A 24,200-nucleotide genomic window follows, 5' to 3' on the forward strand; every position below is an offset into this window, starting at 1 on the left:
ATAAGGTCCTTCTAGGCTGCTATACACCCTCCTGCAATTGCCTGGCCTGCCCCACTGCTATGTCAGGCTGTCTCCTGCATGCCAGGAGGTGTACAGGAACAGAAGAAGCTAGAGATGGGCAGGATATGGCATAGATCCCAGAGCTGTTCTGCACAGAAATGTCTGTGTAGCAGCATGAAGCTCAGAGAGTGGAGCTGCCTTCTAGCAACTCAGTACCACACTGAGTGTTAGGGAAGTGAGAAGCATAACATTGTGGAGCTGAGGAGGTGGCTAGAAGTTGGGAGGGAGTTGAGGCTTCTGTCAGGGGGAACAAGAGGAGTAGACAATTAAAGCTGTGTATTCCTGTCCACCTCCCTCCCCATATAAATCTTGTGGGTATAACATTGACAGCTGCAAGTAGTAGTGTGCTTTCTACACAACAGTCAGTTGGATCCTGAACAAATTCTGAAGAGATTGAAATTCATGTAATATAGCATCCCAGGGTAGTTCTCTGTAGATTTGTAATGAGATCTGATTGAATAGGTTTTCTTTTGCATTTTTATTTATTTTAAACACTGTTAAATTTCAGAAATAAAACAAATCAGAACATTCAAAAAGTGAAGGTTTCTGACGCAATGTTCAATATTTACAATATCTCCTCTTGGTTTCCTTTGTTAGGAGTAAACCTTAGTAAATTAAATATGTACCATGAAATAGACTTCAGACATGTGCAGTGCTCTATTACAGCATGTCAAGACTTGAGCACTATCTTCAGTATGAGAGAGACGGAAGAATGTGATATACAAATTTCAAACAGTCTGTCAGTTGCTGAAGGATACAGCATGCGATGCTCCTTCCTATAAGTGAGCAGATTATTAAATAAGTGTGTATTTGGCATGGTACACTGAAAATAGTCCATCCACTGGACAGGAATTGCACTAGAATGGAACTTTACTTACCAGTGCCATGGTAAATTGGCTGCATTGAAGCTTATGTCCTGTTTAGACCAGCCTGGCTGCCTGAAACTGTAATAGATACTGTGCTTACAAATGTGTGGGATATGTCTGTGACACTGTTCTCTTATGTATGCAGGTTAACATTAGCTGAATATCATGAACAGGAGGAAATCTTCAAACTCCGACTAGGTCATCTTAAAAAGGTAAAGAACTCTTTACAGCAAAGCTCTAAGAAGCACTGGGCCAGCTACATATGAACAGTAGTGGTAGCTATCTTTGTGTAAGAGCTATTGGCCTGAATGCAAAAAAGGAGACAGGCACCTAAGTCCCAGTTTTGCCTCCACTGCGAAGCACAAAACTCTTGCTGAACCCTGTAAGCTTCTAAACTTACTCAGCACCTACGTTTTCAGGGTAAAAGTTCCCAGGTGCCTGTGTTCCTGCCTCTGGGCACATATATTGCTGCCTCCCTCTAGGCCTGAGGTCCCCAAAGTGTGGGGCGTGCCCCCCTGTGAGGGTGTGGAGGAAACTCCAGGAGGTAAGAATGCTCAAGTCATATTTATCCTGTAGCTTCCTCCATTTTTACTACCAGTGGAGGAATCACAGGTCCACTTATTGTCAGTGTAATATGTAGCCCAGAACAGAAGAATCCATTTAGAACTTGACCTTTACAGAAAATGAAGTAATGCTCTAGGATTGTCTCATTGTCTGAGGCTGTGCTTACCCTCCTCCACTTTTGGGAACTGGATCATTTTTAATCAGTGAAAATAGAATACAAGTTGAAAAGGAGTGGAGTCTAATGTGATAATCCATGTATAATTTGAAACCTGGTGGATGCTGTCAGTAAAAGCTTATATATCCTGATTCAACCTTCTGTGTAAAAGGGCAGAATCAACTACTTAGAATCTTCCTTCCTTTCGGGGGTGAAGTTAAAATTACGTGCAGCACAGAAAGCCAAATCTCTGGGTAGCCCACATCCTCCCACTTCCTGGAGACATTTTAGTTTTCTGTGGCTTTTCTGGAAACCACTGGGCTTTTTATAAATCTGAAAAGATATCAAGATGCTGCTTAAGATATAACGCTACAGCTCTGTTCCAGAATCTGTGTAACTTTTAGGAGAGTCTTGGCTGTTTTTAACATCAGTGATACTTGTTAGACTCCACATGACACACTTCAACATTTCAGAATTACCTGCTGTTCAATCTTCCTATACAATTCTAGGATACCCTTTTTGTTTGCACCTAAAGTGTATCATTTAATCAGTGTGTTCCTAACTGCTGGAACTGAGGAAAACATAATTCACATGTTGGCTGGGGGAAAAGTGAAGAACTTTTATCAACTCCCACCTGTAGTTCCAATGCATAGTCACAAGCAAAACATCCCAATAATTCTCCTCCCTCCCTCCCTCCCCCCCCCACACTTGCTATCTTGAAGTTGACTGTAATCATTGTTTTCATTTTACCAAACCAGTTATGTACTATTAAATTCCAGTTATTGTGTCCATAAATCAGATGAAACTAGCTACCCAATAATGTCTTGAACTTTGTCATCTTTTTTCATACAGGAAGAAGCAGAGATCCAGGCAGAGTTGGAACGACTAGAGAGGGTTAGAAATCTACATATCAGGGAATTGAAAAGGATACACAATGAAGATAATTCACAGTAAGCACTGGGAGGCATGTGGGGGAGAGAATAGGCATCAAATGGTAACTTCTCAAGGAAAGCTAAATTCTCTTAGGATACATTTGTCTGGTAATGGGAATGCACCATGCTTAATTCTACTTTTAATATCCTGCCACCCACTGAGATATGCAGTGCTGTGCTGACTTAAAAGCATTTGTGTGTCAAATATGTAGGATTTAGTACTTTACAAATGACTTGGGAAGCTTTTGCAGTGTCAGTGGTAAATGACTATCCAATCATTTGAAAATTGGACATATATAACTTAACCACCTTTTTGAGTCTTAATTTGAAGTGTCCTCTCTGAGCTGTGTAATAGCTGTGATTTCTTATTAGTAGGTGGCATTACCATTGTCAATGTTAAATTGTCCTCTCCAGATTTAAAGACCATCCAACGCTAAATGACAGATACCTTTTGCTGCATCTTTTGGGTAGAGGAGGCTTCAGTGAGGTATATAAGGTAAGTTGGAAGAATTAGTCTGTTATATTGTATTTTGAGTCTGCACAGAAATAGTAAGCAAAATCTGACATTTGTTCTCTCAAATGGAGAGTGTATGTGGTTGTGGGGGAAGGAATGTAGAAATACATGTCGCATCTGGCTTTGATTTAGACAGCAGACCTGATATTTAGTTTCTGTTCTCCGCAAGATTTTATTGAAACATGCATTTGTTGGAGAATGTCACACTGGTATGACCAGGACAATGACATGAAATACCTCTTGAGACTTAAACAGGTGTTAGAAATCTGCTTTAAAAAGGTAGATTTGAAATGGCTACATTACAATAACGTGTCAGATTTAAAGCAAATGAAATGAAAATAACGTCCTAGGCTTAACAAATGAAGGCTGTGCCATATATCCCTGGAAGTGTTTTGTATCCCGCCATTGACGTGCTGAACAAACAATCCTTAGCCACATGGATAAGGATTATTTACATGATGTTGTTTTGTAAGATCAAGACCTATGATGTTTAGACTAGGCCATGCTGCTAATTGGAGAGATTAAGAGATTAATTTTAAATAAATTGAAAGCATCTGTTTCCCCAAGCAACCCATATGTGCTCTGTAGTTCATAGACTAATATAAGAATCAAATTGATTAAAATATAACTGTATACATTCAAGTATTGGACACTTATATGGATAAATAGACTATCTAGAGCCATCATATTAAGTTTGAAAAGGGATATTGAACCTCATGTTTCAGGATTTAGGGTAATCTCTAACATTAGGGGTTAGAACAAGATTGGGTTGGGACACGATTATCCCACACCTGCATACAATGGGATGTCTTACACTGTACTCCAAAGTGTCTGGTGCTAACCACTGTCAAAGACAGGATCCTGGATTAGACGGAACACTGCATGGATCCAGCAGCACAATTCCAACATTTGTGTGTGCTGGGTTGCACTTTAAGATCCAGAGGGGTGAAAAATTTCAGCATGAGCTATGTAGCTGAACAATTTGGCTCTCCAACCACAAATAGGTTGAAACTTCTTCTACGTGGAGATGTAACATCTAGCAATGTGTATTAAACTAATATATGTCCTATGCATTTTTTAAAATTACGTACAAGTGACTTTGGTGGCTCAAGGTGTCATGGCAGAGAGTCTTCCTTGCCAGTTCAAATCAAATATAGGTTGTTACTATCTCATGGCTGTTTTGCTTGTGTGAAATGATTAGTGCACTCAGTCTAGATCCTAGTGGACGGACTAGTGTTCCAAAATCACCAATTGTCTTACACTAATTGACTCCCTTATTGGCAGGTAAATTAAAGGACAGACTCTTAAGTTGTATTCAGAGTAGTTGATAGCATTAGTGACACGATCTACAGCATATTGCCATCTCTTCTTTGCTTTGGGACACTAGTATGGAATCTCTTGTTCACATTTGCAGTATTAATTTGAAATTTCAACTCTACTGATACTTTCTTTGTAGGCATTTGATTTAACAGAACAGAGATACGTAGCTGTGAAAATTCACCAGTTAAATAAAAACTGGAGAGATGAGAAGAAAGAGAATTATCACAAGTAAGTGGTGCTGTAAAGCCAAAATACCAGATAGCAGAACAATGCATTGCTGTTTTTTCCCCCTTTTTTGGCCTGAGAATTGGTTCCTATCTATTGATACTGACTAGAATATGTTTCAGAGTAGCAGCCATGTTAGTCCATATCCGCAAAGAAAATGAGGACTTATGGCACCTTAGAGACTAACGAATTTACTTGAGCATAAGCTTTCATGAGCTCATGCAGCTCATGAAAGCTTATGCTCAAGTAAATTCGTTAGTCTCTAAGGTGCCACCAGTCCTCCTTGACTAGAATATGTATTTTAATGCAGCTAAATGTAAAGGTGTACATCTAGGAACAAAGAATGTAGGCCATACTTTCAGGATGGGGGACTCTATCCTGGGAAGCAGTGATTCTGAAAAAGATTTGGGGATGCTGGTGGATAATCAACTGACCATGAGCTCCCAATGTGATGCTGGGGCCAAAAGCACTAATACGATTGTGGGATGCACAAACGGGAATCTTAAGTAGGAGTAGAGAGGTGGTTATACTTCTATATTTGGCACTGGGCAGCCACTTCAGAAAACTCTGTCCAGGTCTGGTGTCCATAATTCCAGAAGGATGTTGATAAATTGGAGAGGGTTCAGAAAAGAGCCACGAGAATGATTAAAAGATTAGAAAACATCCCTTTATAGTGATAGACATAAGGAGCCCAATGTTGTTTAGCTTAACAAAGAGAAGGTTAAGGGGTGACTTGATTAGTCTGTAAGTATCTACCTAAGGAACAAATATTTAATAATGGACTCTTCAGTCTAGCAGAGGAAAGTATAACATGATCCAATAGCTGGAAGTTGAAGCTAGACACATTCAGGCTGGAAATAAGGTGTAAATTTTTAAAAGTGAGAATAATTAACCATTGGAAAAATTTACAAAGGGAGGTGGTGGTTTCTTACTCGCTGACCGTTTTTAAACCAATACTGGATATTTTTCTCAAAGATTTGCTCTAGGAATTATGTTGGGAAAGTTTTTTGATCTGTTATACAGGAGGTCAGACTAGATGATCACAGTGATCCCTTCTGGCCTTAGGATCTGTGAAACTATGAATTCTCCTCTCCTTCCTCACTGTTTGCTGCAAAAGTGAAGCCACTTCCTCCCACCTTGTTAGTATCACCTCAAATGTCTGAAATGAGCAAGAAAATTGAGTGGATGCTTGCAAAATAAGTGCATTGTTAGGGTCTGGACCAACAGTGGTGCTGTAAGTTTTCTTTCCCCTTAATAAGGGGATGTCTCTCTCTAATGACTTGGCCTCACCCATGCTGAGAACAAAAGTCCTAAACTCATTCCCATCTCCCCAGAGACACACGTGGGGAGTGTGCTTTCAAGCAACTGTACACCCTGGTTTCCTAGGATGTTTAATACTTTCTGAATTGTATGAATAAGCGTCCATTTGAATGTGGAATACTGAGAGCTGTGCCAAGATCATTATATCTAAATCGCTTAATGTAGAACCCAAAGTAAAATCTCTGTTGCTAATGCCCAGAGTCTTGCCTTTCAGACATGCATGTAGAGAGTACAGAATTCACAAAGAACTGGATCATCCTCGAATAGTTAAACTCTATGACTACTTCTCGCTGGATACTGACTCGTAAGTGATGTGTTGATGTATCTTTGCACTGTATTTGCCAAGTTCCCCACAAAGCGTTTGGTCAAAAGCCTTCCAGCAAAGCTTCATGATCCTGCAGTCAGGGTGGATCAGTACTTTACACAGTGGCTGTTGTCACCACTGAGTATCATTTGGACATTAGCTTAGAAGTCAGAAAAGGATTATCCATTTATATGGATAATGAACACCCACAATTGCATAATAGGGGATAAAAATGTATAAGGGACCCTCATGCTTCACAGAATAAGGCAGCCATGAAGGGTGTGTCTGTATGGCTACACAGTGCATGGCAAGCTTGGGTGCAAAGCTGCAGCACTCCAGCCTGCTGTGCTCAAATTGTCCATGTGGACCCTGGTGCTGCACATAAGTTTCTTGGTGCACTTTGCTAACTGCTCTCTGAAACAGTAGTATGCAAAAGACATTAACGAACTTCTAGTGCGCTGCAGCAGGGAACGCAGTAGATCTACGCCCCAGTTTGTCACGTGCTAACTGACCATGTTGAGGCCTATCAGTTAGGGCTTGTGTGGCCCTATGGGCAGACGGTTATGTAGTTGTCTAAATTATGGGGTTTATTACACCTTCTCTGAAGGTTTAGTGCTGCATCCTGTAGCCTAGACACACCATTAGTCTGATCTGTTATGGCATTTGTTCCTGTGTTCTTACACCCATTATTCAGTAGATCTTAGTTCTAGCACAAACCTATGCCCAAGTGAGGGGCTACAGGTGATGTCCATAATGAAAACACATGTACAAGAAGACTAGCTATTTTTAATGCATTCATGTTGCTTTGCCTAGAAAATCAGTTTTGCTCTGATAAAAGTAGATTTCAGATTTGGCTGTACGTAGATCCAAACCTGTTTCCTGTATGTCTGTGATGGAGGCATCTAAATATGTACAAGTTTGATGGGGAATGACCTAGTTGAGGAGATTTACACGGAAGAGTAAATACAAAATATTACCGTTTCTCTCAGGGAACTTAATTTTGGTGTTTGTTCTCTTGCCTTCAGATTTTGTACAGTGTTAGAATACTGTGAGGGAAATGATCTGGACTTCTACCTGAAACAGCACAAGTTAATGTCCGAAAAAGAGGCACGATCCATTATCATGCAGATTGTGAATGCTTTAAAATACTTAAATGAAATCAAACCGCCCATCATACACTATGACCTTAAACCAGGTATGTTATGAAGCAGAATGGCATGTGTTTACCCTCTTACCTCTTGTTAGCAACCTCTCCAGACCACTAAGGAACAGTTCCAATTGGCCAAAGCCAGGGATAGGACCAGGTCTATTGGTACCCATTCCAAAACCTGGGTGCTTACCTTGCAGCATAGAAGGGACTGAAATGCTTGGTTTTGCTCTGTAAATGGGTATTGGCTCCTGGAGTTGCAGCATTAAGAGGGAGTAAAATTCCAGAAAGGAGCCTTCCTGTTCTGGACAAGCCCTTGTGCCATCATGTGTCAGGACTTGGTTTCTGTGACCTGGTTGTCCTTTGCTTTCCTGTGCCTCATCTTCCTTCATATAGATGCCCAATAATGGCCGGCACATTCCTCACTCTTGTTCTTTCCTTTGTGATGCTCAGTAAATGGCACCAAAAACTAGGAAAAACTTGCTCAAAACTTGTTACTTTTATGGGTCCTCATAGCAATACATAGAGGTTAGATGGTGTTCTTGGAAGTCTGACCTTCCAGACTCACCGATGCCCAGCAAATCAGAAGTGTCCTCCCCAAATGTCGTCAGACAGTTCCCATCTGATAGACCATGCAGCTGAGAGAGCAGAGCTTCCTTGCTTGCCTTATCTGTTTGGGGTTGGATATGCTGGTAACACCTATTTTTTACCCCAATAAAAGTTTTCTCTACTGGCGAGAGTTCACTGGCATTGTATATCCTAGATCGGTGTGGTTTCTTGTACTGATTCAGTAGATGGTGCAATTGCACCAATTTATATTTTGTTGCCCTGTTTCTGTTCTTACGCTTCCCAAACCACTGTTTACTGGTGTCTGGTTGAACATGCTGCAGGGCTCTCCCAGCTGATCTACAGACACTGTGTAATTCTGCTTCTTCAAAAGTTAATAGCTTTGAAGCAGATTTTACAGCTTAATCTGATGGAAAGTTATGTGCTGCTGTTTCATTTAATCCGTAGCAATAGCTGATTCTTAAATGGATCTGGCCTAAGAATTGGCTATTTTTCCATGGTTCTGCAAATCGCTAGGGGGCACTATGTCATAGAGGAGAGAATTTCTGGCTGCTAAGAAGCCAGGGCAAATTAGGACTTCTGGATGGAATGAGTCACAGCTGTGTATATGTCTGTCATCCACTCTCCTTTCCCTGACCTACCCTCCCAACTCAACCAGTCTCCCTTATTGTTTTGACCTCTCCCTCAAGCCAGGAACCACTAAGGAGAAACTAATTGCATTGGAAAGCCAGGGTCTAAAGCCAAAAATGGGGAGGCAGGTGGGAGGTCAGAGACCCATTTGAGGATGGGGAGCATAGGTGCAGGACTTGGTGTGTTCTAGGTGCCAGGGCTCCTCTCAGGAGGACTTCACTGAGTCCTCAAACATCTTCTCCAGCCTAAAGGCTGCTTTAGCTGGCTGCATTTTGCAGGTCATGGTGCCTTTGTACAATGTGTCCATAATTTAATACCCCGTGCACTCCACTGCAGTTCTGGTGCTGCTTTTCCCTCTCCTCTTTCCATAATAGATATGTCTCTCAAAAGCTATTTTCCCTTCTTTTAGGTAACATTCTTCTAGTCAATGGTACAGCATGTGGAGAGATAAAGATCACAGATTTTGGGCTTTCCAAGATCATGGATGACGACAGCTACAACTCCGTTGATGGCATGGAGCTGACATCGCAGGGGGCCGGTACTTATTGGTAAGTATTCTATGTGGCTGATACCAACTGAGGGTTCTAGAAAACTTGCAAATAACCATTAAAATCCTGATGCTCCAGACTTGGAGTTTACTTTGAATTCACTTTCCTTGTTGTCAGTCTGTGTGTGGTGTCCATTGTACTACAGTGTAGCTCTGTAAAGCACTTTGAGATCCTTAAGGATGCTCTCAAACTAGTTGCACACAGTGTTTCTAGGCTGCCGGCCTTTTCATCTTCAATGGGTTAGTATTTATATCTTTAGATAGCACCTCTTATTCAAAGGGCCTGACAGGACAACTATAAACTGCATGTACAACTACTGCTGAAATGCAACCAACTCTGGGGTGGAACTTGGCAGCTGTTTAATAGCATGTATTACCATGTAATTTAGGGTAGGAAGTGAAGAATCCCATACCCGCTTGAAAATGAAGGTAGACTTAGGAAGGCAGGAAGAATTTTCCAGTTGGAATTTAATCACCATCCTAGCGGTAACAGTCTGACCTTGATAAAAAGTGCAATAGTGCTTTCAGTGCTAGGCGTGCCCAGGACTCCAGTTTCAAATTTCACATGAAAGACCGTATCTCCAGCAGTACAATGGCCCTAGCACCACCTTGTGGTATTGCATCAGTCCTGACTCAGAGGTTTGGACCTACAGTAAAAGCCGCTGAGTCCAAAGAAGTTGCATTTACAATGTCACTATTCACAGTGGTTAGCATAAACATTGTTCATGTCACCATAATTTTTTGCAGGCATCTGTTATAATCTCATGTGTTCTATGGGTTTGTTCTCCTCAAATTCACTCCAAGCTGAGTCTCTAACAAGGACACAGCATCTAAGATTGCACTTTCAGAAATGTGTATTTTGGCTGGATGTTTCCATTGTGAAATTATTGTTAAAAGGACAATAAATACTAGATTCTAAATGAATGGGGGAAAGAAACCTTTGTTTTCTCAGCATGTGTGACTGGAGTTAAACTCTGCTCTGGTGGGGGGGAAGCATTCACTGCAACAGAGACTTTGCACAAAGGATGGACAATATGATGATGATTTGGGGTATTTATGGATTTTCTCCATCCTTATGCTGGGAATTTGTGGACTTAATGTGCACAAACGCATAGCTGAGGGGTAAAATCCCACCACATGACAAAGAGCCGGCCTTCCTCTTGAAACCAAAATGGCTGTGGGGTAAAGAAGCAGGTCACAAGTGAAAAGTGATTAGCTTGGTCTGTCTGTGATTAGCCTGGTCCCCAGTGGGCGTGCTTTGTGCATCATACCGTAGGGCATGATTGGCAGCCAGTTCTGTAGAGGTAATCAAGTGGATAGGTGCATTGGCAAACCTGTGCAGGGGAAGCTGCCAGTCTCCCTGCCTGTGGCCAGCCAGTTCTGTTCACATGTTTCTAACTGTTTCAAATCACTGAACTCTCAGGCAGTTGCAGTGGTTCAGATGGGAGCACACTATGCAGCAGGTTCAGGTGCAGCCTCAGGGTTCACTTGTCAGTGAATCAGGAATTCATTCTTAGGACCCTTCTATACTGGGGTGTATGTTAGCTGCACTGGTGCAAGCCCCGCTGCGGGTGCACCCTGCTGGTATACAGCAGAGTTCACACTGTGTGCCTGCATTAGAGGGTTGTGCTGGCATGGCTACATCAGTGTGTTCCACTGGTGCAAACTTCCCTTCTCTGGACAAGCTATCCAGGCTGTCACTAAACTCTTTCCTTGCCAGCTATGCCAGGAGTTTGTGAGGCCAGGATGTTGTCTGTAGTGGTGGAGAAAAGCCTGAGATAAAAGGGAAGGTGTTGAAATCCAAGAAGTCCACTTACAAGACCTTTGTCAATAGGGTCCCTATTGAAAGCCTTTAAGTGACCTTCCCAAAGTCACACAGGAATTCTGTGGCAGAGTGGGGAACTGAACTCCAATCTCCTGAGTTCCAGGCTAGTGCCCTAACCACTGGGCAATCCTGCCTCTCCCATTGCAACAAAGTGACTGAATAAATCTGGATGTGCTATTGATGACCCTTTGTCCCTTCCTTCCAATCAGGTATTTGCCACCTGAGTGTTTTGTGGTTGGAAAAGAACCTCCAAAGATTTCAAATAAAGTTGACGTCTGGTCAGTGGGTGTCATCTTCTACCAGTGTCTTTATGGCAGAAAGGTGAGGAAGGAAGCTAAACTGCCTCATGCAGAGGTTTATGATGTCTTTGGAGGGGAAGAGTTGGAAGACTGGGGATAGAAAATAATTGTGCTAATGATAAAGAGCCTGAATGTTTTTTAAGGTAGTCCAGAAAAACCTAACTAACGAGAACACTTCCTGTTATTCCATTGGCTTTGATAAGCTTTTGGTAACTGAACATTCCACATGCAAAGTTTGATGGACGTGCCGCTTTTGTACCGTGTTTTAAGTCAGTGGTTCTCAACCAGGGGAACGCCTACCCCGGGGGTATGCAGAAGTCTTCCAGGAGGTGCATCAACTCCTCTAGATATTTGCCTAGTTTTACAACAGGCTATATAAAAGCACTAGCGAAATCAGTACAAACTAAAATTTCATACAATGACTTGTTTATACTGCTCTATATATTACACACTGAAATGTAAGTACAATATTTATATTCCAATTTACTTTATAATTATATGGAAAAATGAGAATGTAAGCAGTTTTTCAGTAATAGTGTGCTGTGATACTCTTTTTTATGTCTCTTTTTGTCAGCAAGTGGATTTATGTGAAGTGAAACTTGGGGGTACATGAGACAAACCAGACTCCTGAAAGGGGTATAGTAGTCTGGAAAGTTTGAGAGCCGCTACCTTAAGTCACACAGACACAACAGGCCAAGTGCAGCACTGGCAAAGCTGGAGGAACTCTTGACAATTTTGTTGGGAGATGGCCCTCTTGCATCAAGGCTGAAACTGCAGATCTATGAGCACATGGAGTTTCCTCCATTTTCTGAACTGGGGACACACTCTGGAGACAGTCACAACTCAGCCCCTTTGAATTTAAAACAACTGTGACAGAGCAGTCTGCTAAGCCAAACAGACAGGGGACCTGCAGTACCTTCATGGCACTCCTCAGCGGCTTCCCTAGAAAGATACTGAATTAGATCACTTCCCACCACAAACAGTAGCATTGTTTTAGGCTTCAGAAGACACGCTGTCAACTTAACAATTGTCCCTCTTGTTTCGTAGCCGTTTGGCCACAACCAGTCACAACAAGACATTCTGCAGGAGAACACAATCCTTAAAGCTACTGAGGTGCAGTTCCCTCCAAAGCCAGTAGTCACACCAGAAGCAAAGGTAAAATCTCTCTGCAGCAGGTGTGTGTCACTACCCGACACACTGAATGGCCTGGGGTTTTTAAAAAACTCATTGTGGTTAGCTAACACAGTAGTTAATCCATGAATCTCACAATGGTCTGAGCCTCTACTCTGAAATAAAGTGCCTTCCCTGGATCCACAAGAGCCAGTCAGCTCTCCATAATGAATCGAGTTTGCAGCTTGCTGTCGTTTTATAATCTCAGGTCTCGCCCATAGACACTGAACACCCTTAGGCATTTTTTTGGAGTGATTTGCTCGGTGTCGTTGGCCCAAATTCCCCTTATTCTCTGCACTGTGCAGCTGTTGTCTGCCTGGTAGCAGCCCTCTTACCCCAGGGATGTCTGAATTTCATTGCTGCATAACTTGTTCAGTGGTTCAGGATCCTTTTGGATAAGAGAGACTTACAAATGACAGACTTGTCTGTCCCTGTCAGAGCGGACTCCTGGCTTGTGAGAGATTTGCACATGCGCAGGATACAGTGTGCCTAAATTGTCCATGGTGCACTGGTCAGCAGGTTGCAATTTAACAACGGCCGTCAGTGATCACACTGATGTCACTGTCAACACATGGAATGATCTCTGGTTTGGAATGTGGTAGCAGGGAGAGGTACCCAGCAGAGAGTCTTGTGCTTCCCTCATCACCACTGAGCAATTATCCTGTTTGTTTAATTCTTTAATGTGCATTCACCAAGGAATGACTGAAACTTGGCTAATATCGAGAGAAAAGAACAAGCTTGTTACACAAATAGGTCACTCCTAGCATGTTGTACTGGGAGATGGGAGACCTCAGTTCAAAGTGGGACTCTGCGTGGGTGTGTATTCTGAACTGTTCGGGTTTCATAGAATCATAGAATATCAGGGTTGGAAGGGACCTCAGGAGGTCATCTAGTCCAACCTACTGCTCAGAGCAGGACCAATCCCAAACTAAATCATCCCAGCCAGGACTTCGTCAAGCCTGACCTTAAAAACCTCAAAGGAAGGAGATTCCACCACCTCCCTAGGGTAACGCATTCCAGTGCTTCACCACGCTCCTAGTGAAAAAGTTTTTCCTAATATCCAACCTAAACCCTCCCCCACTGCAACTTGAGTCCATTACTTCTTGTTTCGGTGGGAGGCAGGCTTGCTTCCTCCCACTCAAGGAACCATCCTGGTGCTGTGTGCGCTGAAGTCACCCACCCGGGAGATGGACTTCTCACTGTAAAGCATCATTTGAGTTTAATTTAAAGTGGCCATCTACAGCTTTGTATTATGAACACACACTACAGCAAAACCCCCGCAGCACTCAAGTAATTATTCAAAAAGGAACCCTGCACCCACAAAAGCTCTGCACCCTTCATCTTCCTGGGAAACCTCAGACCTTCTCCAGAATCCAACCAAACTGATGATGAAATTGTGTCTAATTCTGACTCTAGGGCTTGCATAGTAAAGCAAGCGGTCAATTGGCATCATCCACACTGAATTCCTGTCACCCCCACAGATGGTTCCTCCCTCCCCAAAGCTAGGCATGAAACAAAATTTTGGGGGCGGGAGTTGTCGCTGTCCATGTGGTCACTTAATAAAGAATGTCAGTTCCCATAGTTACTAGTCTGGCACAATTCACCAAGAAGTATTTATAAATAAAACTCCCCCTAACTCCTTTAGTCTCCTAACATTTGTTTGCCTTTTGGGCGTTCACAGGCATTTATCAGACGGTGCCTGGCCTACCGAAAGGAGGACCGGATAGATGTTCAGCAGCTAGCCTGTGACCCATACTTGCTGCCTCACATCCGCAAATCTGTATCCACGAGCAGCCCAGCTGGAGCTGCAATTGCATCAACCTCTGGATCATCCAATAACAGCTCTTCAAACTGAGAGAGACTAATAGGCCAAAAACTGCTTGAGAAACCGACACAGACTTTCAGAAACAGCTTTGGAATAGAGGAATCCGCAAGGGTCTCAAGAAACCTGTACCAGGTGCTTTTTTTCTCTTGCTTTTTTTTCCATCCATAGAGCATGACAACATCAATTCTCATCAAGGAAACCTTCAGCATCTTAGGCAAAGCCACGCGGATAGGAGGAACTTGAGGTTTATTCAGTAAATGACCACAGAGGATGGCTGCTCTGAGCGAGGGGGAAAAATATGGTTCCATGTACTGTGAACTTCTGAACACGCAGGCTTGGGGAATCCATGATGCACTGTGTGCTTCAGAGGAAGAATGTGGACTTTGGGGAAAAAGACTGGGCTAGTCCAGTGTTGATATTTAAACATTGTTCTTTCTTTTCATAAAGTTTAGGTAACATCTCCTGAAAAAGCTAGAAGCACCAAGGTTCAGCTGGGGATGGTATGACTCTTTGCCCTTTGGAGGGGAAAAAAGTTGATCCTGCCTGTTCATGGCACTAGAGTTAGTGTTTTACCCCTGATTAATTTCAGTTTTTTAAAGAAAAAGTAACAATTTTTTTTTTCTGAAGAAAAGTTTTCTGGTCATAAAGTGAAACCCGTATTAGCAGGTACGTGGCAATGTTAACTCCACTGATGGTGCAGCTTTCCACTTCTTTGACACGGCTTCTTCCTTGTGATTCCCCCTTCTTACGAGGGGGGGCGAGAGAGAATACACAAGCCGGGGAGAAGAGGCCTCTGTCAATCTCTTGCTATCAGATTAGCATGCCGTTTGGAGCCTTGTTGGGTTTTCCTGCGGCTGCTTCACCACTCACACACTTGACGGTTGTCCCTTTTTAATTTATTTGAAGTGCTGGGCTTTTAAAATAAAGATTGTTCTGTCCATGTGATGCTCCCCAGTCCTATGAGTACAGTATCTGTTGACTAGTCAAGACAGATGGGAGGGGAGTTCAGAAGGAAAGCTCAGTCCCTCTGACGTGGGCTCACACAGTATTGTACATTTTGTTGTTAAACTTATTAAAACCTAAAGTTGAAGACTCATAAGCTCTCCTCAGTTAGGTGATTTACTATGGAAACCGCTTTCTCCCTTGCTTACCATTTTTCTTTTAAACTCACTGATTTTTAACTCTGTCGATGCCTCAAACAGATGAAAAACCCAGGGGAGGCATGTTCTAAAAATGAACAGGCTTCCCGATTATTTTTGTAATCTGTTTGAGGTGACCTCCAAATTGGGGCAGAGGTGTCCAGCTGTGGAATGGGAGCCTGTTGTCCCCATCCTGCCCCTTTTTCCCCCAAAGGAAGACTGAAAATCAAAAAAGTACAGCGCTTGGACATGTGGCAGCCAGGTTGGAATGTTCCTTACATGTGTGGCAAGAGGTTTTTAGCCAGAAATATTTAAAAATGCAGCATCCAATAAAAAGATCTGTATTGGGAGGGGGGAAACTGAGCAGTGTGTTACCACAACTTTAGGGTGTTGTAAAAAGTGTGTGTGGTGTAACCTTACTCATGCACAAAACTTCCCTTGTTTGTTGTGGATTGTTCTCTCCCTCTCTCTCTGCACAGCGCTTTCTGGATTCCTTCTCACACTATCATAGTGCGTTTGTTCTCTTTGGCGTTCGGTGCCTGAATGGAGTTCTCGTAGCTATCTGTGTTCTCCAGAGTGTGGCTTTTGCGAGAACTGCCACTTGTTTGCCTTACTGTAAGCCATCCTGCAAAAATGGCCGGGTTAGCCCATTCAGCAGCCAAGGAGTAGTTGGTTGAAATGCGAAGTAGTCTGTTGAAATTACACTGACAGTCTGGGGAAGTACAGAATTCTGCTACAGCTTTGATTTTCTTTTCTTTTTTTAATGACTCTTGGGCTTCAGTCTGATGCATTCATCTGCAGCTGCATTAGGGTGGTGTTGAAACTCTTGTTTTTAAATAAAACTACATCTTTGAATCCTCAGCCACAGTCTTAGCCCTTTCCATTCCTGCTGTTCTCTTAGAAACAAGCTATTTAGTTAGCAGCACTTTGACATCATGTTCAGCCTCCATCAGGGAAGTCAGATCTGACATCTCATCCTGTCTGCTGAAGTTGGTTATTTGGCCTCCATCCGTAGAGGGGAGAATTCTAAAAGGGTTCTTTGTATCCCAGTCTGGTTGTTTCTTGGACATAGAGTGTGTTCTATCTCTGTGGGTGTGATTAGTTTTGTGTCGGATGCATTTATTCCTGCTGTGTGACACCTGAACAGGGCAGTGTTAGCCTTTTCTGGTGCTACTTGCTGTATCCAGTAAAGAACCCTGGTAGAATTCTAGCTGCCACACTTTTTGTTGTTAATATGGGTTTCACTTCAAGTAACAGGACCTTATTGCCACATGTGTTCATTTACTTAAAAAGAAAAAAAAAAAGTGTCTGAAGAATTTGTAACTTAAACCAGGCCGGACTGTTTTGGCTCTACCCAGCAGACGAGACATGGATATTAAAATAAGTTTTAAGAAACCGAATTGCTTGACTCTTTTGATCTTGCTGTTGGTCAGTGCTAGCTTGGACTTCTTTCTGCCCTCATCATACAGGGGTTGTATTAATATATTACGGGGGGTGGGAGAAGGGATTATATTCTCAGTGCCAGTTGGTTCCATTCACACCAGCGGGAAGTAACCAGCCATAGTTGCCAATACCAAACTGAGGCACTTGTGAGATTTGCCTATTTATTGGCATTCCTAGCTTACACAGCAACTGATCCTCGGGATCTGGAACACCAGGATAAAATGTCAGACCCTGTCTTCTCCCAAACCATTTTATACTTCTAACTGCAACTGCTACATTGCTAAGCCAGTGTGACAGACAGAACCCACACACACACCTTATGTCCACTGATGAAAAGTCTCACCAAAAATGGGGTCAGAATTACTTTGTAGCTTGGAGGGACAAGGGTTGTGGTGGCTTGACATGGAACAAGTGACGACCAGAGAGCGCGTAAGAGCCCATTCATAAGGATCCTGAAGAACTCTGCCTTTTGGATTAGTAAGTGCTGGGCTTGTCCACCTTAAAGTACAATGGAAAACCAACAAATAAAATACCTAGGCAACTACAGACGTCGTCTAAGCACATATCTGGATGAGCTGCCACGGTATCAACTCACCTTCCCAGCTCTGCTTCATGAGGACTTGGTGCCACTCGTCTACCAGAAAGAAGCAGATTTCTTCAGATGAGAACGTGATACAGCCGAGAACTCATTCATTCTGCAGTGAACCCAGCCTATATTCTGTCTCCCCTTCACTGGAAGTTGAAGTAGATTTCCATTTGAGCATTGCACACGGAACAGCAGCTCCTGTTACGTAAGGTCAGTCGATTTTACGCAGTCCCCACGTCTTCAGTTTGCTGACCCATACCTACATTTTCAAAGCTGATTGGGCCAGCAATGCAGTTCTGACAGTGGGGCAGTATCCATATTGGATCCATTCATGTAGGACTTGTGTAGTCCATATATCTATACAGCAGGCTCGTGCATTATGCTTAAAACCAAAGAGGGTGTTCACTAACTTAGGGGTCCGGACTCTTAATTGGTTTGTCTCATAAGTTGAATAGGACCCACATGCCATGTAATAAGAGTCACTGCTACAGAAGGTTAAGTCCTAACCCTGTCCCTGTTTAGATGACACTCCAGCAGGATCTGGGTGCAGGGTGTGGTGCACAAGAGCATATTCACATGCACTCTAGGAGACCTCATGTTTGCTGTTGCTCATTATTTTTATTACGGCAGCACCTACAGCTGACCCATGAATCATAGAATATCAGGGTTGGAAGGGACCTCAGGAGGTCATCTAGTCCAACCCCCTGCTCAAAGCAGGACCAATCCCCAACTAAATCATCCCAGCCAGGGCTTTGTCAAGCCTGACCTTAAAAATATCTAAGGAAGGAGATTCCACCACCTCCCTAGGTAACGCATTCCAGTGTTTCACCACCCTCCTAGTGAAAAAGGTTTTCCTAATATCCAACCTAGACCTCCCCCACTGCAACTTGAGACCATTACTCCTTGTTCTGTCATCAGCTACCACTGAGAACAGTGTAGAGCCATCCTCTTTGGAACCCCCTTTGTTGAAAGCAGCTATCAAATCCCCCCTCATTCTTCTCTTCCGCAGACAAAACAATCCCAGTTCCCTCAGCCTCTCCTCATAAGTCATGTTCCAGTCCCCTAACCATTTTTGTTGCCCTCTGCTGGACGTTTTCCAATTTTTCCACATCCTTCTTGTAGTGTGAGGCCCAAAACTGGACACAGTACTCCAGATGAGGCCTCACCAATGTCGAACAGAGGGGAACGATCACGTCCCTCGATCTGCTCGCTATGCCCCTACTTATACATCCCAAAATGCCATTGGCCTTCTTGGCAACAAGGACACACTGACTCATATCCAGCTTCTTGTCCACTGTAACCCCTAGGTCCTCTTCTGCAGAACTGCTGCCGAGCCATTCGGTCCCTAGTCTGTAGCAGTGCATGGGATGCTTCCGTCCTAAGTGCGGGACTCTGCACTTGTCCTTGTTGAACCTCATCAGATTTCTTTTGGCCCAATCCTCTAATTTGTCTAGGTCCCTCTGTATCCTATCCCTACCCTCCAGTTTATCTACCTCTCCTCCCAGTTCAGTGTCATCTGCAAACTTGCTGAGGGTGCAATCCACACCATCCTCCAGATCACTTATGATGATGATGAACAAAACCGGCCCGAGGACCGACCCTTGGGGCACTCCACTTGATACCAGCTGCCAACTAGACATGGAGCCATTGATCACTACCCGTTGAGCCCAACGATCTAGCCAACTTTCTATCCACCTTATAGTCGGTTCATCCAGCCCATACTTCTTTAACTTGCTGGCAAGAACACTGTGGGAGACCATGTCAAAAACTTTGCTAAAGTCAAGGAACAACACTACCACTGCTTTCCCCTCATCCACAGAGCCAGTATTAGTCAGGCATTACTTGCCCTTGGTGAATCCATGCTAACTGTTCCTGATCACTTTCCTCTCCTCTAAGTGCTTCAAAATTGATTCCTTGAGGACCTGCTCCATGATTCTTCCAGGGACTGAGGTGAGGCTGACTGGCCTGTAGTTCCCAGGATTCTCTTCCTTCCCTTTTTTAAAGATGGGCACTACATTAGCCTTTTTCCAGTTGTCCGGGACCTCCTCCAATCGCCATGAGTTTTCAAAGATAATGGCCAATGGCTATGCAATCACATCCGCCAACTCCTTTAGCACTCTCGGATGCAGCGCATCCAGCCCCATGGACTTGTGCTCGTCCAGCTTTTCTAAATAGTCCAGAACCACTTCTTTCTCCACAGAGGGCTGGTCACCTCCTCCCCATGCTGTGCTGCCCAGTGCAGTAGTCTAGGAGCTGGCCTTGTTCGTGAAGACAGAGGCAAAAAAAGCATTGAGTACATTAGCTTTTTCCACATCCTCTGTCACTAGGTTGCCTCCCTCATTCAGGAAGGGGCCCACACTTTCCTTGACTTTCTTCTTGTTGCTAACATACTTGAAGAAACCCTTCTTCTTACTCTTAACATCTCTTGCTAGCTGCACCTCCAGGTATGATTTGGCCTTCCTGATTTCACTCCTGCATGCCCAAGCAATATTTTTATACTCTTCCCTGGTCATTTGTCCAATTTTCCACTTCTTGTAAGCTTCTTTTTTGTGTTCAAGATCAGCAAGGATTTCACTGTTAAGCCAAGCTGGTCGCCTGCCATATTTACTATTCTTTCTACACATCGGGATGGTTTGTCCCTGTAACCTCAATAAGGATTCTTTAAAATACAGCCAGCTCTCCTAACAAGAAGGGTTTCTTCAGGTATGTTGGCAACAAGAAGAAAGCCAAGGAATGTGTGGGCCCCTTACTGAATGAGGGAGGCAACCTAGTGACAGAGGATGTGGAAAAAGCTAATGTACTCAATGCTTTTTTTGCCTCTGTTTTCACTAACAAGGTCAGCTCCCAGACTGCTGCGCTGGGCATCACAAAATGCGGAAGAGATGGCCAGCCCTCTGTGGAGATAGAGGCGGTTAGGGACTATTTAGAAAAGCTGGACGTGCACAAGTCCATGGGGCCGGACGAGTTGCATCCGAGAGTGCTGAAGGAATTGGCGGCTGTGATTGCAGAGCCACTGGCCATTATCTTTGAAAACTCGTGGCGAACCGGGGAAGTCCCGGATGACTGGAAAAAGGCTAATGTAGTGCCAATCTTTAAAAAAGGGAAGAAGGAAGATCCTGGGAACTACAGGCCAATCAGCCTCACCTCAGTCCCTGGAAAAATCATGGAGCAGGTCCTCAATCAATCCTGAAGCACTTGCATGAGAGGAAAGTGATCAGGAACAGCCAGCATGGATTCACCAAGGGAAGGTCATGCCTGACTAATCTAATCGCCTTTTATGATGAGATTACTGGTTCTGTGGATGAAGGGAAAGCGGTGGATGTATTGTTTCTTGACTTTAGCAAAGCTTTTGACACGGTCTCCCATAGTATTCTTGTCAGCAAGTTAAGGAAGTATGGGCTGGATGAATGCACTATAAGGTGGGTAGAAAGCTGGCTAGATTGTCGGGCTCAACGGGTAGTGATCAATGGCTCCATGTCTAGTTGGCAGCCGGTATCAAGTGGAGTGCCCCAAGGGTCGGTCCTGGGGCCGGTTTTATTCAATATCTTCATAAATGATCTGGAGGATGGTGTGGATTGCACTCTCAGCAAATTTGCGGATGATACTAAACTGGGAGGAGTGGTAGATACGCTGGAGGGGAGGGATAGGATACAGAAGGACCTAGACCAATTGGAAGATTGGGCCAAAAGGAATCTGATGAGGTTCAATAAGGATAAGTGCAGGGTCCTGCACTTAGGACGGAAGAACCCAATGCACAGCTACAGACTAGGGACCGAATGGCTAGGCAGCAGTTCTGCGGAAAAGGACCTAGGGGTGACAGTGGACGAGAAGCTGGATATGAGTCAGCAGTGTGCCCTTGTTGCCAAGAAGGCCAATGGCATTTTGGGATGTATAAGTAGGGGCATAGCGAGCAGATCGAGGGACGTGATCGTTCCCCTCTATTCGACATTGGTGAGGCCTCATCTGGAGTACTGTGTCCAGTTTTGGGCCCCACACTTCAAGAAGGATGTGGATAAATTGGAGAGAGTCCAGCGAAGGGCAACAAAAATGATTAGGGGACTGGAACACATGAGTTATGAGGAGAGGCTGAGGGAGCTGGGATTGTTTAGCCTGCAGAAGAGAAGAATGAGGGGGGATTTGATAGCTGCTTTCAACTACCTGAAAGGGGGTTCCAAAGAGGATGGCTCTAGACTGTTCTCAATGGTAGCAGATGACAGAACGAGGACTAATGGTCTCAAGTTGCAGTGGGGGAGGTTTAGATTGGATATTAGGAAAAACGTTTTCACTAAGAGGGTGGTGAAACACTTGGAATGCGTTACCTAGGGAGGTGGTAGAATCTCCTTCCTTAGAGGTTTTTAAGGTCAGGCTTGACAAAGCCCTGGCTGGGATGATTTAACTGGGAATTGGTCCTGCTTTGAGCAGGGGGTTGGACTAGATGACCTTCTGGGGTCCCTTCCAACCCTGATATTCTATGATTCTATGATTCCTGGACTCCTTTCCCCCTCATGTTATTCTCCCAGGGGATCCTGCCCATCAGTTCCCTGAGGGAGTCAAAGACTGCTTTTCTGAAGTCCAGGGTCCGTATTCTGCTGCTCTCCTTTCTTCCCTATGTCAGGATCCTGAACTCAACCATCTCATGGTCACTGCCTCCCAGGTTCCCATCCACTTTAGCTTCCCCTACTAATTCTTCCCGGTTTGTGAGCAGCAGGTCAAGAAGAGCTCTGCCCCTAGTTGGTTCCTCCAGCACTTGCACCAGGAAATTGTCCCCTATGCTTTCCAAAAACTTCCTGGATTGTCTATGCACTGCTGTATTGCTCTCCCAGCAGATATCAGGGTGATTGAAGTCTCCCATGAGAACCAGGGCCTGCAATCTAGTAACTTCTGTGAGTTGCCGGAAGAAAGCCTCGTCCACTTCATCCCCCTGGTCCGGTGGTCTATTGCAGACTCACACCACGACATCACCCTTGTTGCTCACACTTCTAAACTTAATCCAGAGACACTCAGGTTTTTCTGCAGTTTCATACTTGAGCTCTGAGGAGTCATACTGCTCCCTTACATACAGTGCAACTCCCCCACCTTTTCTGCCCTGCCTGTCCTTTCTGAACAGTTTATATCCATCCATGACAGTACTCCAGTCATGTGAGTTATCCCACCAAGTCTCTGTTATTCCAATCACATCATAATTCCTTGACTGTGCCAGGACTTCCAGTTCTCCCTGCTTGTTTCCCAGGCTTCTTGCATTTGTGTATAGGCACTTGAGATAACTCGCTGATCGTCCCTCTTTCTCAGTATGAGGCAGGAGCCCTCCCCTCTCACGCGCTCCTGCTTCCTCCCGGTATTCCACTTCCCCACTTACCTGACATGGTCAGGATCCCATTGTAGTAAACGCTGGACAAGCATAGGAAGAGGGTCCGTGTCCCAAAGAGCTTACAGTAGAAAGAAACAAAACCAAGGGAAGGCGAAAGGACGCGTAATCCCCATTTTAAAGGTGGGAAATGGAGGCACAGAATGAGCCTAGACTCTGATACCGTTCTTTTCAGCTGTAGATCTCAAATCACTGTATGAAGATCAGTATCATCCCCATTCATGAACTCCATTAGGCTCCTTGGAAAAAATCCCAGCTGAAGTGATCTGCCCAAGGGTCTTGGTCTTAGTGGAAGAGGTAGGAGAATGAATCCAAGCCAGTGCCTGACCCCCATCCTCTTCCTCCTATGTGTGCGCACCCAGGCCAGCAGTGTCACTACAATGCAGTGATGCCATTTTATACAAAAGATGAACGTTTGATTTGTTCCTTGAAACCAATTTTCTGTCAAATCTGCTTCCATGCCTGCCTCCGCAGTGCTGAGAGTTCTGGTCCAGATCAGCACTGAGTGACTAGCAAGCTGTTCATAGAATCACGGGGCAGAGTACAGGAAGGTCAGGCTATTGCCGCAATTATGCTATACAGAGGTGAGCAGCTAAGCAAACACCATGAGCTATTTAGCCTTTCCTTAAAAGGAGAATGCCCAGAAAAGGGGTATCTTGGAAAGGAAGCGGCTAATGTTTCCACCTGGCCTGGACAAGACCAGTGTTTGGGATGGACCTTTCTCACAACCATGTACCAAACGTGTGTTTGTAGTGGGGAGAAGAAACCCATCCATTTCAGTTAATGGCCTTGGTAAGTAACACACAGCTCAGCGGCACGTCGAATCAGTGGAAGTGGACCTATGCTGCTCCAGCTACTCTCGCACTCACCCCTTCAATTGTTTTTTCAGACAGCCTTGCTCCTTTGCCACTACACTGTCAGTAATCTGGAAGTCTTCTCTATTTTGCTTCCTGACAAACTTGCCTTCTGACCTTCAAACCTTTCTTTTCTCCTGCTCCCAGCTGTACCTGTGAGGAGGAGTTCTTCGAGTGCTTGTTCATGTCCATTCCAATCAGGTGAGTGCATGTGCACGGCAGCTGGAAGATTTTTCCCTTGGCAGCATCCGTTGCGTGGGTGCACCCTGGAATCATGCCTTCATGGCGCTCAACCGGCCACCCCCTCAGTTCCTTCTTACCGCCAGTAACAGTTAGCTGGAACTTCCCATAGCTCTTGCTTAGCAAGCGCCTCTGTCCATTTCGTCTGTTTATCGTTCTTCTGTAGTTAGTAGTAGTAGTTCTATAATTATAGTGTGTTGGGGGTTCCCCCCTTCCGACTCCCTGGAGCCGGGGCTCATAAAGTGAGGTCTGCGCTAAGCACATGCCAAAGAGTGACCCATACGCCACATGTTTAAGCTGCCTA

The 24,200-nt window shown here is 44.2% G+C and overlaps 1 protein-coding gene across 8 annotated transcripts in view; it reads left to right on the forward strand.

The window, feature by feature from the left end:
• The window catches only part of TLK2 (tousled like kinase 2), a 54,462-nt gene extending 37,658 nt beyond the window's left edge, over positions 1-16,804 (forward strand). For 7 of the 8 annotated variants that reach the window (XM_073326026.2, XM_073326031.2, XM_073326023.2 and 4 more), the window contains 10 exons: positions 1,072-1,138; positions 2,497-2,594; positions 2,991-3,072; positions 4,547-4,638; positions 6,170-6,259; positions 7,285-7,454; positions 9,013-9,151; positions 11,185-11,296; positions 12,322-12,429; positions 14,126-16,804. In XM_073326026.2, coding sequence (XP_073182127.1) covers positions 1,072-1,138; positions 2,497-2,594; positions 2,991-3,072; positions 4,547-4,638; positions 6,170-6,259; positions 7,285-7,454; positions 9,013-9,151; positions 11,185-11,296; positions 12,322-12,429; positions 14,126-14,299 — 1,132 coding nt within the window. In that variant the 3' untranslated portion in view covers positions 14,300-16,804. The remainder of the gene's footprint in view (positions 1-1,071; positions 1,139-2,496; positions 2,595-2,990; positions 3,073-4,546; positions 4,639-6,169; positions 6,260-7,284; positions 7,455-9,012; positions 9,152-11,184; positions 11,297-12,321; positions 12,430-14,125) is intronic. The other variant, XM_073326030.2, reaches the window with a different exon arrangement.
• Positions 16,805-24,200: the final 7,396 nt, after the last annotated feature.

Source organism: Lepidochelys kempii, chromosome 27, assembly GCF_965140285.1.
Source record: "Lepidochelys kempii isolate rLepKem1 chromosome 27, rLepKem1.hap1, whole genome shotgun sequence".
NCBI classification, from domain to species: Eukaryota; Metazoa; Chordata; order Testudines; family Cheloniidae; genus Lepidochelys; species Lepidochelys kempii.